Below are 16,943 nucleotides of genomic sequence, written 5' to 3'. Positions count from 1 at the left end.
CAATGCACCATAGTTAGCAAAGACACTGACACTAAGTAGCATCCTAGTTTAATGCTGTCAGCGCTCTATCTCTGCTTGATAAGATTCTCCTAACTCCCTCTCTCAATACTTCAGACACGACGTAGTTGGCAAAAAGGCTAGAGATTTTATCTGATCAACATGATGCTTCATGGCCTGCAGTGCATACAGCTTTTTCTTAGATCCACTAGGTTTAAGAAGGAAAAATGAAATGCTAGCTCTAAGTAGTTACACCTGCTATAAAAATACTCACAGCTTCATCAGCGGAATAGCGTGATAGCATTGCTTTCTATCTCTTCAGAAATTCAGGGAAAATGTTCCTGGAAGAAAATGCCTCAGCTTGATTTTTTTTTTTTCCCTTCTCACCTAGTTATGAAGAACAGCTTAATCAAAACAATAGCTTTTTTTCTTTTTTCTTTTTTTTTCATCTTAGTTATTCCTTGATGTATAACATTCTTGTGTGTCTGACCTGTAGATCTTTGGCTCTGCAAAAATTTCTTGTGGCAGTCAAGGTCAAAGTCTCCTCTGAATGGCCAAGTGATACAAGCTCTTCAACTTGCATTGTAGGTCTTACATCGGTGTGCCCAGACCATCCAACAGATTCATGAGGTGTGGTTTTATCTAGCACAAGTTCTGTGGACTGCCTCATCTTCACTACCATTGTCTAAGTGTTTATTCTTAAGTGAGGACTTCAGCTGCTTAGTTATTATATGCAGAAAAATGATCTGTTATTGGCTTTGTGTTTTACTTTTACAAGAAGCTTATTCAACAAATGCTCCATTCCTCGAGCATAGCAGATGAATGCAATGAGATAGCAGATCCATCATTATATTATTTTGCTGCCAATCTTGTAAAACTGTGCCCTTGATTCCCCCCAGCCTTTTCTATACAGTCTGCCCAAGGTACCGACCATAAACTGTATCTGTTACTGAACTTGGACCTGCACTAGAGAACACCTGAATGGTGACCAAATAGTCCGTGCATTTCCTCCTCCTGGTGGTCAGAGAATGGAAACCAGGGCTTTCAATTCAGCTCTCTCACTTATTCTGACAGAAAGCTTGCTGCCAATCTGAGCATATGGCTGGGTGCACTCATTTACAGTTTTTGAACACAGGTCTTGCCAAGGAAGTTCGTATTGTGGCAGGGTAACATAGCCTTTTGACTAAAAGTTATTAAGCTAAACAAAAAAAAAAATAAAAAAATCTATTTGCATTTTCTCCAGAGAGAAATGGATAGGAATGTTTTATGTTTGACATGGTGAATTAACATTTGTCATAACAACAAAGATCCAAATTAAATTAACCAACTTAATACCTACCAGGCAACATCTAAAACTCTTTTCTACATCCCTTCCTATTCCAGCCAAGAAACAATGAGCCCAGAAGCACCTCTTCTCCAGAGATATACGCTGTATTAGAGGAATGAGGGGAGCTTTGCCAAACAAACAAGAGGCAGCTTAAAGCCCACTGCATGTGGCGACCCAAGGGTCCCCTCCTAGTGCTACGCAAACGTCAGCAGGGGCTTCTTCCAACACCTCGGTCCTGTTCTGGTTGAAGATTTCTAGTACAGCTGAAGAGAAGCAACCTAGGTGAAGGCAAGGCTTCTTTGTGCAAGGTGATAACCCAGGAGTTTATAATCCTAACATTTTATCTTAAAGAGAACTGTATGTAGGTTTAATGCATGTAATTAAACACAGCTACTCTCAGTTCACATTTACACTGCTTGTTTTCCTTTCTTACAGGATAAGCACCTAAACTCATAAGAAGTGATGCATCTTTTTTAGAAACAGGGAACAAAGTGCTTTGCCCAAGGTCAGACAGCAAGCCCTGGAAATGAGCCTGAATGCCTTGAGTCACTGTGGGGACTCACCCAGCAGAACATCCTGCTTTTCACAAGATTTTTTTCCATTTCCGAAGGCACGGCTTCACTTATGCCATTGGGAATTTTTACATCACTCAAAGATGCAAACAGTCTCAAGTTTAATAGATCAACTACAAGGAGGGGAAGAAAAAGGCTCCGAAAACAAGAACAACAATAAAAACCTTTCCTGAAAAGGTTGTTCCTGAAAATAGAGTACCTTGGAAAGGCTAGATGTTCACTATGGGCAAAAGAAGGTTAATCAATCACCTCTTGCTTCCATTACAGCAACTGTGTTTCAGGATTTGCACTGCTCCTTTCAGAGGCAAGAAAAAAAGCCTGTGGAAACCCAATATAAAAAGGTAAGTGCCCAGAAGCCCTGGGTCAGCAGAAACTAGCCCTAACATGAAGCAAAAGGACAAGTAAGAGCAAAAAAAAAGAGACTTGGGCTGAAGGACTGACTAAAGAGCAGTAAATTTCAAGTCTTTGGAACAGCAATTTCTAGGGCACTCTGAAGAAATGGAAATACCTAATCTCTACTCATCAGGGCAGGCAGACAAGCTTCAGAGACCTATATGGAAGTGAGAGCTAGCACACAGTCATGCAATCTTATCAAAATGCTGTTCAGTGAATGCCAATTTTAGCCTCAGTTCCAGAGACCGCAGGTTTCATGGTCTTCCACTGCCAATAGAAACAGTCCCTGGAACGGTGCTCACTGCTGATATTCTGCTGGATGCCGTAGGAACCACTTTTAGGATTTATCAGTATTCATTGTTCCCTTTATAACCTAATACTGCAGTGGTCTTCCCTCTCCAGAGAGAGAAATAGAGCATCTTATCCTTCAGGGAAGAGAGAGCATCATCCTTTCTCCCTGTCTTCTTCCTGGGAAAAACTGCCTCAGGTAGCCCATCCCCAGTACTTGACAATTTGAGAAGGCGAAGCCACTCCTCCTCATTTGTCTCAGACCTCGTTTAACATTCCAGTCACTAGACTGCCACACACTCCAGGTAGAAAACTCATGATGCAGCATATTTGACAGGGCTGTGACAGGGTATTTCTGAAGCAATCCAAAGATTTTTTTTTTTATTGGAACTGCTCCTATTGTGAAAGAGTATCCTCAGACAGCGATTACATTCACTTCTGCAACACTGCTCAGGCTTTTCAGAGTCTTCAAATTATTACCCCTGTCTTTGAGAAAATTAATGACTTCCAAATCTATAACAGCTCTTCTGCAATTTACATAAATTAATGATAAGACCTGCTGTTCTGCCCACTGAGCTTTCTACTGGAAGCAGAACAATCCTTTGCCTGTTTAGGATCTTTTTCATGTTGTTTCTTAGTAACTCCTCGTGGCAGAAAACCTGTGAACGTGGTGTAGAAGTGGGAGGAACAAGGTGGCTGAGGGGAGGCTCAGAGCAGCTGGACAGCCCAAGTGCCTCTGTGAACAGAAAAGTGGAGCAGAGCAGCAGCCAGATGGATATGGTTCAGGCTCCAGGGAGAAGGTGTGGCTCTCTTGGTTTTGAGTGAGAAAAAATGGAAAATTCCACCACGTGTCAGCTATTACTCCTGGAAGGAGAACTGTCTGAGAAGCCTAGCCAAATTTCACGTAACTGCAGATCTGCTGAGAAGGAGTTTAGCTCAGATGTAAGGTAGTAAGGTCACAGTCTAATTCCCACACACGAGTAGTTTCATCTATAAACACTTATTTTTAGGGATCACAGCCACAGAGACAAAATATTTCTCTTTAAATGTAAGAACTTGAAGAATACTGAAGTACTCTGCAAAGAGTAAAGGTACAAAATGGAGAAAATAAAAAGAGATACAGACCCTAATGAAGCTTATTGCAGCACACCATCACTCTGCCTGTTGGTACATGTTAGCAATGAGCTAGAACTCAAAAAGTGATGGCAGGCATCAGGTGCGAGCCACAAGAATAAAGAGATCCACACAAGAGCCTCAAGCAAACACAGTTTGCTTCAATATGCCAGTAATAGTCAGGATCAGCAGCACACTTAAGCAAAGAGGACTAAAGCAGGTGTAAAAAAAACTTTGCTGAACTGGGTAGAAACAGAGAAGTCTCACATCAACAGCAGCAGTTCAGGTTTTGAATCCATCTCTGACCACGATTACCTGATTTTTGTGTCATCCCTCCACCTGCCCAACCTGAAGGCAAAAGCGGGAACCCCACCTTTAACATAAGGGACACATGCAGCTCATGTGTGCTGTTGTTTCTAAAGCAGGTGGATGATAAAAAGAGGGTTAAGTGTTATTACTTCCAATGCAGAACTGGGTCACATCTCCCAGAAAGCTCCAGCTACTCAGGGCAGCTCTAGAAAATGGAAACAGCTGGCTCTGCTGGCTGGGTAACACCACTCATGGTTGCTGTGTTGCTCAACTGGTGCGAAGCAGCCAGAAGCTGCCACGAAATCCAGCCTGTTACTAACTTGTTACACAGGGGTTGTCTCCAAAGCAAGTTTTGAGTCCAACTGATACGTGAAAAGCAGAATTGGAACCCCTCTCCCTTCTCCCCATGATATACAACGCAATGGATTTGTTTTGTGCTTTGATCTGCAGTTTTTGCTGTTCTTGGAGGATGGTGGATGAGGGAAAGACTGCCAAGAGGTGACAAACTTCCAAAGCAACTCTGCAGGGAAATCTTCTGCCAAATCAGCTCTTTGTGTCCAGATTGAATGCGTGGATCCCTACATTTGCAAACAAATCAGTCTGCACAGCTGAGGAAGAATGAGGATTTGTTACCTTTCATTTACAGAGACACCTGCCTTGCAGGGGAGGACACAAGGAAGGTTTCTTGAGCTCACACCGAGTTGCAGGCGAGGGTCCCTCCTTCTGAATTCGCTCATTACTGAATGTGAAAGTCAACGAGGCAATTAGTGAACCACAGAGCCAGCACTGCAGAGCTGCAGCACACATCCCTTCCACACGCCTGCCTGCACACCAGTTTCTGCCTTGTTCCTCAAGGACAGCACTGGTAAGCAGGCAAAGCCCCTGGGTTGCGTGTGCATAAAGGCAGGCTCTAAGAGAAAGGTAACTTCAGGGGAATATTGAGCAATGTACAGCAAGAAATGTCTCCTCCTTTCTCCTCAGCCTCTCCCTGTGAAGCAACTGGTGCCAAGCACTCATACGTGCTTGTTCAGATCCTTAGAGTATGACGACAGCTCCTATAATAAACAGTGGCAACATTTTGAAATGATAAACTGAGCAGGCAGCAGGAAGCAGACTGGAAGCAAGTAGCCCCGTGCTGCACTCAGCTGCTAGGAGAAGGAGAACTTCCCAGTTCTTCGCCCATGCCCTTGTCCCATCTCTGAGCAAGAAGAATTTGGCTGGCATGGAAGAAATGCTGGGACCAGAAGAGAGCCAGGACCTGCCTCAGCAGGGCCTCCATCTGACCAACTCATGCCCAGGCTGTGGGAGGCACCTGCCCACCTGCAGGTGTGACCTGGCACGGCCTCAGGAATCTGCTCCTCTGCACATCACGGTCACCAGAAACACACAGAGCAGCCAGGAACACCTGGCCACTGCACAACAGCACAAGTTCGGTCATCATGTGGAGGATGCATCTTGCTCTGTTCATTAAAGCTAGGTGAAGAGAACAATCCACAGCAGAATCGGTAGTCATTTGGGATACGTACAGGGGCTTGTGTTCAGCACGAAGCAGCCATTCCATAAAAGGTGAGTGTCTTACCTACAAGCCTTCCGAGTCTGCAGCAAGATCATCTTGGGATCACGAAGACAAGTTTCTCCTCCTCTGTTAAACTCAGCTAGATCAAATCTCTCACAGACAACATTACTGAACAACAAACAGGGAACGTAACAGTTCCTGTGAAGTGAAACTAGGACGGCCATATTACAAGACAAGATGTAAGCTTTCTTAGTCGCTAAGAAACAGTCGTGAGCCCTTGGAAACAAGATCTGTGAAATCTTGTCCTATATGCTTCTGCTGCACACATCCCTGTCCTGTTAACTCAGAGCTCAGACTTCACAACTCCCGGAACACATCTGGTGCCTCTGGCTAGGAGAAAGCACCTGGCTGGAAACAAGTAGGCATTTCAGACAGAGGGACAGGAGGCAGGATGTAAAAACTGGTTGTTGTTAGAGGTGGCACTTTAAAAATCCATGCTGACTGCCTCGGTATCGTATGCACGAGTGTCTGTTCAACTCCTTGCAGAACTCAAAGGCTTCTGAGCCACGTGCAGGACTCAATTACTCCCCCCTCAATTACTTCACCACTGAATGGGTAAGCCATGTGTCACCTCAAGTAAGAATCCAAGGGCCCAGTTTAGAATCCACCCTGGTATGAGAGATTCCTCGTAAAGGTTCAGGTTCGTAGCCTTTTGAGGCTACAGGTGATATAAGCTGAGTTCCCAAGCTCCTCAGCTGCCGCCCTCAAAACCTGTCTCACCATGACTCCATTGCCTCGGGTGGAATTGTGAAGGTGGACTGAGGGCAACACCGGAGTTTGGGTTTGAACTGGAAGCGCCAATCTTAACACTGGTGACAGAGGTGGCATTACAGCCCGTGATTTATTCCTTGCTTTGTCAGCTCTGAAGTGACCATAACTACAGAACCCAAAGCACAGGGTGGTGGTCACTACGAGAGACTGACAGGCTCTGTTGTCCCCAATGCCAGCTCCGTAGAAAAGCTGATGCTCTGCGGCTGTGCTCAAGGCAGCCTCGCTGGCTTACAGCACTAACATCGTCCCAGACACGTGTGCTGCCACACCGCACCCCCTCAGCAGCACCACGCATGCGGCCTCCAGCCCACTGTCTGCGCACAAACCTTCAATGAAATCCGAGGCTGTGTACACACGGTGCTTTGCGTTGCTGTCTCCCTCTGGATTGTTCAGACTCCCAACAGCTAACTCGATCACCTCCACCAGCTCATCTCGCTTGTCCTTCCTCACGGGCTTCTCTTCTGGGTGGCGCGTCAGCCCCGTCTCCAGCTGGTACACCTTCTGCAGGGTAAAGCTCTCAAAGGGCACGGCCGCGTACTCCGTGGACAGCTTAACGCCGCTGTGCACCTCTGCTCTGTCTATCTGGGAACGGAGGAAAGCCAGCAGGTTAGCCTGGGCCTTCCCTGGGTTACCGGGGTCAAGCCGAACGTCCAAGGGGTCTGGGAACTGGTCCTGCACGTTCTTAAGCTGCTCGCTCCTGCCCTGGAGCTCAGCCTTCAGCTGGGCAATTTGTTTCTTCAAGCTGACGATGTAGTTGCGGTGCTGCTCTTCTCGCTCCTGCAGAATAGCTTCGTAACCCTCCTTGGCAGTCGGACTGTGCACCCTGGGCAAGGCAAGCTGCTCGTTGTCACCCCTGGGCGTGCAAGCCAACATGTAAACGATAGACACCGAGCAACAGGCCACCACCAGCAGGCCTACGAGTCGGGGGAGAAATATAACAAACCCTCGTCGGAGCATCATTTCTCAAAAAGCAGAGTCTAAGCCGAGAGGTGCAACAGTTCTTCCATCCATGCAGCGCCACAGAGGCCTCTGGATTTGAAGTACTCTTCCACAGATGCATGTATGGACAGGAACTGGCTTGTCAGCTCTCTTAAAATGGGTACTCTGCCCGCATTTTGGGCTCTCTCTGGTGTTTACTTAGCAGGACCAGAAGACAAGCTGCAGAGCAGGCAGGACACCTCCTGATCCTCATGGTAACACCTGCACTGCTGCAATGTGCTCTGCTGGTGTCTGATGGAGCCTGAGGACCTGGAAGACAAATGACAAGGACAGGCATTCAGGCACGTTAGAATTTGGTCAGTCAGTCTGCACTGTCAAGAGCATCCTAAGGATTTACTATCATTTCTCAACTGCTCTGTTGGATCTCAGAGCTATGAGGTGCTCGTGCTAACATCCAGGAGGTGCTGAGACCCTTGTGCAGACAGTCCTGCATGCACGTGTTTCATTTTAACAACATGACCAGGCCTCAGAGTCTGTCATGCTTTAGGAATACCAGGAAGTCATCATCTGTTACTTCCCAGTCAGGTGCTAAGGCCGCTCAGCTCATCTGAGCAATGCTGGCCCTCCAAGCTCTCAGCTCCTGGAGCTCACACATTTTGGAGGCAGGGTGTCCCACAGATATACAACATGCTTCAGGTTCCAGGCATGTTCTTCCAAAGCACCAGGTGGCAAATGTGGTCCTGTTCAAATACACGAAGCTCGATCTGGAGCAGCAATTCTAGTTTCTAGAACTAGCTCCTAGTAGAGTCTACAATTTGCAAACCAGGTATTTTGTCTGGTGTGTGTGAGTGTCAGCCCAAGAGGGAACAGTGACAAGGTTTTTAACAGGTGACAATACAGAAAGAAACAAGAATCCTATCAAGGCCAATTGCTGAAATTCTGCTTCAGTCTGACATATCCTCCCAGGTGCTCCCATAAACACAAAGAACTAGAGACAGGGTTTTTCAGAAGCACTCAGATCAAGTCTTACTCAAAATCAGGGGAAGCTTTGTTTCTATCCAGCCGGCTGTCATCATTGCAGACTATATCATCATTTTAAGGTCCTCTTTGGTTTCTCATAACATTAAAAAAAGATCTTGCAACAATGCCTCATACTACTCTGTTTTCCATATATGCTCTCTGCCCAGGAGTAAAGACAAAAGAGGAAGTTTAGGGAAAATCAGCTTAGGCATTTTTAAAAATAAGGAAATCTAAAACTCTGAACATAATCTTTTTTATTATTATTATTTTTTTATATGACTTCCTTGAGTACGGTTAAAAACAGGAAAGAAAAATTAGATGACTTAACATCAATATTGATCTAGACATAAGCTACATTAAAACAATTATGCTGACAACACTACCAGTGGGATTTTCAAAATCCTTCAGTTTTGGCACAAGTCTGGACCTATGAAAGGAACTTCTTCATTTATTTGTCTGACAGTAGACTTAGAGCAGAGCTGAGTAACATCCTAGATTACACTGTGAGACTGCATAGTTAGACTCGAACACAATCAAATTAAGCTCTCCCCAGTCTCCTCTTGGATGCTTGCATGCCATTATGACAGGTTTTTGCAACAGAGATTTGTAGCCTCATTAGTCAGACATCCTTTCTGGCAGACCCCTAGGTAAAAACAGTTTATCTAACAATGCATGTGCTTTTCAGAGTTATTTCTAGTGTCGAGTCAAAGACTTCTGTAGGACTTTTTATCAACTTCAGTGTCTTGCTGGCCTATTACTCTGTATGCAGCAATTATCCAGTGATATTTCTGATCTTTTAGCTATTATCAATATTTTAGCAGTCTGAAGATTTACTTAAAAAATAGAGGAGGAACGGAGGGGACTAGAGCAAGCTATAAAAATACTAGCACTATTTTTCTCAAAATAATGCTGGATGGCTATTTAGTATTTACAGGATTCTCCAGAAAACATCAGTGTTTTCAAAGGAAGAATTGCTGATGATGAAGAAAATACTCAAGCAGCAGGAAAAAGGACAGGACGAGGTTGGCATCCTTACCTTTTTGCAGTGATCTTCTCTTTGGAACATCTTGGTCTGCTACAGCTGCTTCTCAGCTTGCCACAATCATCTCTTGTTTATCTCCCTTCTTATGTCCTTCCCAGAAAACGCGCGTACTATAAAAAGCACTGTCAACCTCACAACACCTCTTCATTGCTTTCACATTTGCCAGCTGCCTACATCTTCAGTCTGCCTCCTGCGCAGTGAAAGGCTGTAGTGGAGACGCTTCCTATGGATGCGCTATAAAAGTTGGCCTCCTGCAACGTAAAGAAGCTTGTCAGAGCACGGAAATTAAGCTGGGCAGTTCTAACTGTACAACAGATCTGGCTAGAGGACTGCAAGAAGGTAGTGTGCAGTGAGACAGGGTCAGGAAGTGGTGAGATGCAGTACATAAAGCACTGCTGTGCTTGTATGCTTCAGTTCACACAATTAGTCCATTGACTGAATTGGCAGAAGCTGAACATCACTGAAAGGATTAGTTGTGCTAACATGGCCTAAACTGAAATTACATCCCAATGGCTTAGATAAACACACAATTTCATTTCTATAAGCAGCATCGGATTCAGGTTTTGGGTGAAGAGCTCTTCAAACATTGACCTTAAAATATATGTGCACGTATAGCTGTATTTGCTCAAACATACTGGGTCTCTCTTTAAGGGACTCTTTTTCCTGACTAGTTTTCTGGTTTGTAATCTTACCCATCACTGAAGCATCTTAAGCACATTTTGGGACAATAAATTAACCGAGCTACTCTGTCCTTTGAAGCAGCACTGTCATAACAAGAAATTCACGCCATGGGTATTTCTACCTCCTCCAGGGGGATTTTACCATCACAACTGGAGGCATCCTAACAACAAGCACCCATTTCTTACCCTCTATTGCGAGAGCTGTCTTATTAAGTTGGACTGGTGGCTTTGGAGATGCTGCTTTACAGACTGCGATTGATACTTCAATATAGAGATGCTACTGTACTGTGCTATCTGAGAGACGTGCTTGTGAAAGCAGCCCCCATCTGTGCCAGTGCCAAAAAAAGCAGCCGAAGTCAACACTGAAGGTGGTCACGGCTGCGGCATCTCAGCTGCGCAGACAGTACCAGCAAGCCAGGGATGGGAAAACTCCTCCTAACAACCATCCTCTTGATTTCGCCAGACCTACAGTCTCACACCAACTGAGTGAGCCTGAGATGAAGTGGAGACAAAATGAAATCACAGTTTTTTTTCCAGGAACTGACAAAAACACCTCTGTATTTGTCAGCAGTCAGCTGCATTGAGTAGTATTAGTCTGTTTGCAAAGAGGAGCTTTAACAAACACACAGTGGTTAGTCTGATAGCCAAGGAAAAGAACATTAATTCTAAAAAAGACTCTGTTTGCCAAAACAGCTTCAACCTCAGCTCAACCTGCTAGCCCAGCCAGAGGTCAGCCTGGCTCACAGAGGTGCTTTTCATGTGTGTCAGGGAGCCTGGTCCCAAAAATGACCTGAATGAAGCAGCAGGTTCTGTCCCCGCTGCAAGCACCACGAAAACTGCTCTGTACAGCGGAGGGTGCTGCACCCAGCCATAGGGAGTGGCAAAAATTAGGAAAATTGGTCTGAAATTTTGGATGGCATGTACCCACTACTGTTACGCACCAGCATCTGGATTTTTAACGGACTATGGAGGTACAGGAAATTTATTTCTGCTCATAAAAAACCAGCGTGTTTCAAGCCTGAATTTTTGGCACTCAAAAGACCAAAGTGTGAATTCATGCAGAAGAGAGACTCAAAATAATATAAACATTATATCTTTACATAGGCTTCTCCCCTCTGAGCTCTGCACTCTCCTTACTCTTCATGTTGAGGACAGAAACAGATGGCAGAAGAACAGTCATATCTGCAGACAACAGTCTCTCAGCATGTATGGCATGGACAACGCCAAATAACTCCATGTTTTTACGTACCTTCTGCCACAGCTTTCCATCACAGGTTTAACTGAGACTAGCAATTGCCATTTTAGAAAACAAAACTTTTGGATTTTTTTTTTTTTAAGAGATGGTGAATGGCAGAAGCTGCAATTAGTTTCCATGTAGGTGTTTGAAAGGTCCTCGCTGAACAGCAGCACACGTCACGGTGAGATTTCACTAGAATCATACTAACCACCAAAATGAGCCGCAGGGAGAAGGAAACAGATGTTTCACCCAGACTAAATGCCTTACAAAAAATTACTGCAGCCACTTGGCATTTGCCTTGAGCTTTCTAATTACAAGGACTGCGCATAGCACTGCAGACAAATTAATCTGCTTTAAGTGTTAGAAACAAGATTGCGCCTATGCCACCATCCCAAGCAGGCAGAAACTCAATCCACTCATCACCAGGGAACGTGTCACAGGGCTTAAAATCTACTCTCACCAGTGTCTAAGATGCATGTGGAGGGAATGCGAGAAGAAATGATTTCTCCTTAATGACAAATCATGATTTCTCACTACTGCTCAGTCCATGACATCCGATCTTTGTTGTCTGCCTAGGGACAACTTATAAAAAATGCTGCATAAAGGGAAGAGCCAGTCTGTTAAACTGACTGGATGCACCTTTGTAGTCTTTCTTTATTGTCACCTGTTAAAAACTGTACCACTGCCCGCCCCGCCATGAGCTGACACTCACACATACCAAACAAACCACTGGAAATCCTAATACCTGGTTTGCAATTCACACAACACTTGAAAGAGGAATAAAGGATTGCTAAGAAATTGCATCCAGAATCAAAATGCTGACTAAAATTGTTAAAAGCTAAATGTTACCGGAAGACAGTAGCTAACTTAAAGGTAAAAACCTTTATTTCTTAATCTGATTCCAGAGCTAATTATAGAAAATCTTGCATTCATTGCCACCTGTAATCTCCGAGAGAAAAGCGTCTAACTCCACCCACAGGAAGACAATTGCACTGTTCCGCTCGATAATTAACAATTACAATCCGAGCAACTGTGGCAAATCAGGTGCCACAACCCTTAGAAGCAGTCTTAAACAAACCAAGAAACCCTCAAAACGATGACTGGCAATGGAAACACTATGCTCTGCTCTTGTGAAGGAAACGAGTAGTAGCTGGGTTTACCTTCAAGATACACCTATATGCTCCTCACTCTAAAAGTTTAAAAAAATAAAACAAAACAACAAACAAACAAACAAACAAACAAACAAAAAAGCACAACACAGGAATTATAACTTCTACATGCATTAGTACTCCAGCACCTCAGGCTGCTATTTTGATCGTTTCCCTCTTACCAAGGTAAAGCAGTAACTTCACCTAACCACACTGACGGCCAAGCCTCTCCAGCTGAGTTTGGAGGTCCACAGGTATTTGGTGCATTAGATCATCCACCTGCATGCAGTCTTCGTGTTTGTGCAGGGGATTCTTTCCCCAAAACAGTCCAGGACAGAAATCCAGAGGCACTCTGAAAGTCTTCTGCTCTTATAAGCAGTAAGCATGGTATAGTTTCAATATGAAATATGGTTTTTACAGTAATCATTAGTTCTAACACAAAATCTCAGGAGTATTAGGGCCCGCCTGTCCTGCCTGTTTATTTCTGTGTGTGGATGCATTGATGTGGATATAAACACAGGAGTGAAAGTACCCTTGCTTTCCACTCTTCCTTGTAAAGAAATTAATTTTAAAGTAAAAACAAAAAACAATACCAAAAAAAAAAACAAACCACCAAAAACAACAATACACAATATAAGTGTTAAGCCCCAGTTTCTATCTACATCCCAAAAGAACCAATGTCTAAAATTATCTCCACAAACCAACACCACTTACTACAAAATAGAAGGGTTTTCCTTTACGTAACTGCATCAACACTCCTCCAGCAGCGTTACCTGTTGAAGACCCGGCTGTTTTCCACAAAAGCAATTGCATGAGTCTGCATTAGGGAAGTTATTTTTGCGTGAGACACTCAGATTTTCACCACACCACACCACACCACACACCCTTCCACAGTACACCACCTCCCTCTGTTAAACGCAGTAGCTTGTAGTAACAGAAGCCCGCACGTTCTCAGTACCACTGTTAGTTGGCTGTGCTATGGGACACCTCCAGAAGAACTGTGAGAACGAGTCAGAAACCCACCTTGTCTTCAGAAATCCCCCAGTTTTGCCCAGTTTGTATCACAAGGCTCTCCAGGCATGTGTAACATTTCACTCGTGTTTATTTGCAACAGAGCAAGACAGGCAAAATGCTCTGCTCAGTGCTAGAAAACATAGCAGTCTGCTTCCTCTTACAAAGTGACCACAAATGCCAAAAAATCCTTTGGAACCCGATGTGTTTGCAAAACTTATCTGGAACTTTCCATCACTCTGTTTAAACCCCAGCGGGCGATGTGACAGATGCATCATCCCCTGTCAAGCTCCAAAGAGAAGCTGCAGAGAACAGCTGACAAGCATGCATTGCTGCTCCAGAGATGCAGTGACTCACGCAGAGTCCTTCCTTGCTGCACAGAAAGAAAAAGGCTTTTCTCCAAGTAACCATTTCTCCCTAGCATGCTCTGACCTGCAGAGGTTTAGGAAGTCAGGTGCTCCAAAAGTGTTTTCAATTTGCTTAAAATGGAGATGGCAAATACGCATTTGAGCTGGCTTGAAGATATGCTTGTTCTTTGGAGAGTAAATTAAACTCTTACCATTGCCAGCCCTAAAAATTAATTGCTGGGCTGGACAGCTGAGATGTGCAGCTGTGCTGGAAGACTGGCATCTGCTGACCATGACCTTCAATTTCATTTCATTTTGGTAAGTGTTGTCTCAGTTTTGTAGATGTGTCAAAGAGCAGTTGGCCCCAAAGACAGCAGGCTGCAACAGCCCTGTGCTACACTGCAGGTAGCTGCATGCTTCCTGAGAACAGAGCCTTTCTGCAGGAAACTAGCTCACAGAACAAGGACAACCTGCTTCCAGAGAACAGCTAAAGTTTACTGCACTAAATTTACTTCATTTGAAGATCTAATTTAATAACTGCTTTGCATTTAGAGGGTTTCCAGAAAGACTACACTCAGTTTAAGCATAACACTAAGATATGACAGCTTCTGAGTTGGCTTAGAGTCAGCATAAGATGCACAGGAAAAAAACAAAACAAAAAAAAAAAAACACAAAAAAAAAAAAACAACACACAAAACACATTTTTAATATGTTGCCATTTAAATAAGCAAAAGACTAGATTTTGCTTATCCATTTAAGTCTGGACATGAAAAATGCTGTTCTTTCACATGTAATGTTTACACACATGCACTCAGTGATTGACACTGATGAAATCTGGAGCCCCGTGCATGTGCACAGACCTGCGATGTGCATCACAAACCAGTGAAGGATTTAGCATGCTTCTAATTAAGCATGAGCTTTTTCTCCATTGATAAAAATACATGAACTTGTATTACTCTCCCGGCTTTGGCTGGGATGGGGTTTATTTTCTTCACAGAGGCTTGTATGATGCTGTGTTTTGGATTTTTGATGAAAATAGTGGTGATAACACACTGATGTTTTTAACCGTTGCAGTTACCAAGGACTTTTCTACTACTCAGGCTGCCTTGCCAGTGAGGAGGCTGTGGGTGTACCCGAAGCTGGGAGGGGACACAACTCATGAGTTTTTGCTTTTACCTTTCTGATTTCTCCCACGTGGGGAGAGTGAGCAAGAGGCTGTGTGGTACAAAGGTGCCTGCCAGGGTTAAGCCACACCAGTGAGTGAGCTGTGTTCACAAACAGGAGAGTTAGCTAGAGTAGTTAGACCGAGGTGCAGAATGAGAAGCAGTGTGTGTGTTTTGCAATGTTGTCTTTAGTCAGGGCTGTATAAGCACGCCCACATTCATCTGCCACCAGACTAGCCGTGCAGCTGGAGCTGCCAAGCGCAATGAAAGTCCACCGCTCTGAGGGGAGCTGTTACGTGATAAAGTACAGTAACAATGACTTTGATCCCTATCTTATAGAAGTCCTTGAAAGATAGCAAGGCTGTTTTATGGGGCCTGAACAATCCAGTCTGACCTGGAGATCCTCTCCTGCCCTCCCTGTCAGAAACCACCTGTGGAGAAGACAGTACCATGCTAAATGGTGGACTTGAACTTCATTAGCTCCACCAGAGACGGCAACGGAGGAGGTGTCCTCTCTTCTGAGCATGGTACATGAGGACAGAAGAGAGCCATCTGCATCCCACAAGCCTGCTGCTGTATTTCCATGGGCCTGCAGAGCCATCTCCCTGTTCTTCACATGAGATTTCCTAGGCAGGTTGTATCGAAGTCAGTATTTTATTCAGAAAAAATACTGAAAAGTAAGGGGTGCAAGAGAAGAAATGTCTTGGGATGTTACCTAGGCTGAACAAAACCCATAAAGACAAGAATTAATACTGCTCTTCAGCTATGGTTTCCAATCCAAAGGAAGCCAGGAAATAACTGCAGCCAGCTTTGGTGTTGAGACTGATTAGCAAAGCTCTACACGCACCTCTAAAACACGCAGCAATAACAGCTATCAAAATTCCTGTACCAGCCCCCAGGCTCTGCTTTTCTCTATCAGTCTGGTCAGCACTGACCTGCAGGAAGGGACCAGTCCCCTGAGTCAGCCCCCCTTTTCCTTCCTCCTCCAGGTTAGCACTGACTATAAAATCAACACACGCTACAGAGCCCCACTTAGCTCACCACTGTTGTTCTGATATGTGGTTTCAGTCAAACACCTAGCATTTCCTTGACATATCAGAAAAGAGGCCCCTGCTAATTCTTTGAAAAGCCTGAGCGTTCTTATCTAACTCAATTGAAAATTTCATGATCAATTAATTTCATGAGAATAAGTACATGTATCCATTATGATACTCTATCACTTACATGAATCTATTTTGAAATAAAATGCTTCAATAGGTTTAGATGGCCTATTTTGTTTTAACTTAACAAATTGGTGCTTCAACTTTCCACTTCATGCCACATTTTGGGGGTCTCTTTGAAAATGCCAGAACTCCCATACACCCACAAAACCAAAATTTTGGTAAAATGGCTGTAAGAAGAAATACATTTTTAATTTTCTGGAAGAAAAAAAAAATCACCACATTTCTGTATCCTTCAGTTAAGCAATACAAGCCACATTTTCAAGTGATAACGGGCACCTGTTCACAGTTACTTCAGTTTCCAAGATTTCAGCTCTGATTCTCAAATCATATCAAAAATGGGATCTAAGTTTTCAGGTTCTTTAACAGCTACCCCAATTCAGACAAGTAGCCTAATCTACTGATTTACAGCCACAAAGACAATGCAAGTTCTCATTAGTGATCACGAAATTGTAGTTTCCTCAATGAATTCTTCCGGAATCTGGGAATGAAACTGTAGTTTATTAGGAATGTTTTAACTGCAATTATTCCGTAGCTGTCAATAGCTCTTGAAAACCAGCTCTTCAGCTAGAAATGTGTTAAATTTTAAGAGTTCACCCAAGAGGCATCCTCTTTCTTTAACCCAGAGCTGATTGATGACAAAAGTAAAGCCAGTTTTCCTTGCCAGCAAAAGCCAGATTTTTTTCTTTTTCCTTTTGTTACATAGAAGTACACCCTGTAGTCAGGTCAGCATTTCCTGAAAGGTTCCAAAGAGCATCTCTCTTAAAACAACAGCTTCAGGCTTCCATCA

General features: G+C 44.0%; 1 protein-coding gene across 15 annotated transcripts in view; it reads right to left on the bottom strand.

The window, feature by feature from the left end:
* Nucleotides 1-16,943, bottom strand: part of CSGALNACT1 (chondroitin sulfate N-acetylgalactosaminyltransferase 1) — a 51,866-nt gene that overhangs the window by 11,939 nt on the left and 22,984 nt on the right. For 12 of the 15 annotated variants that reach the window (XR_014692195.1, XR_014692196.1, XM_084516622.1 and 9 more), the window contains 2 exons: nucleotides 9,342-9,598; nucleotides 6,673-7,594 (listed from right to left, as the gene is read on the bottom strand). Coding sequence is in view for 13 of the 15 variants with exons in the window: in XM_084516622.1 (XP_084372748.1) it covers nucleotides 6,673-7,306 (634 nt within the window). In the remaining 2 variants the exon portion in view is untranslated. The other 3 variants (XM_084516617.1, XM_084516620.1, XM_084516621.1) reach the window with 3 other exon arrangements.

The sequence above is a fragment of the Aythya ferina genome (assembly GCF_964211825.1).
Source record: "Aythya ferina genome assembly, chromosome: 4".
In the NCBI taxonomy this organism is placed as follows: domain Eukaryota; kingdom Metazoa; phylum Chordata; class Aves; order Anseriformes; family Anatidae; genus Aythya; species Aythya ferina.
Note: the sequence above shows the minus strand (reverse complement) of the source record. Positions and strands in the feature narration are given on the sequence as shown.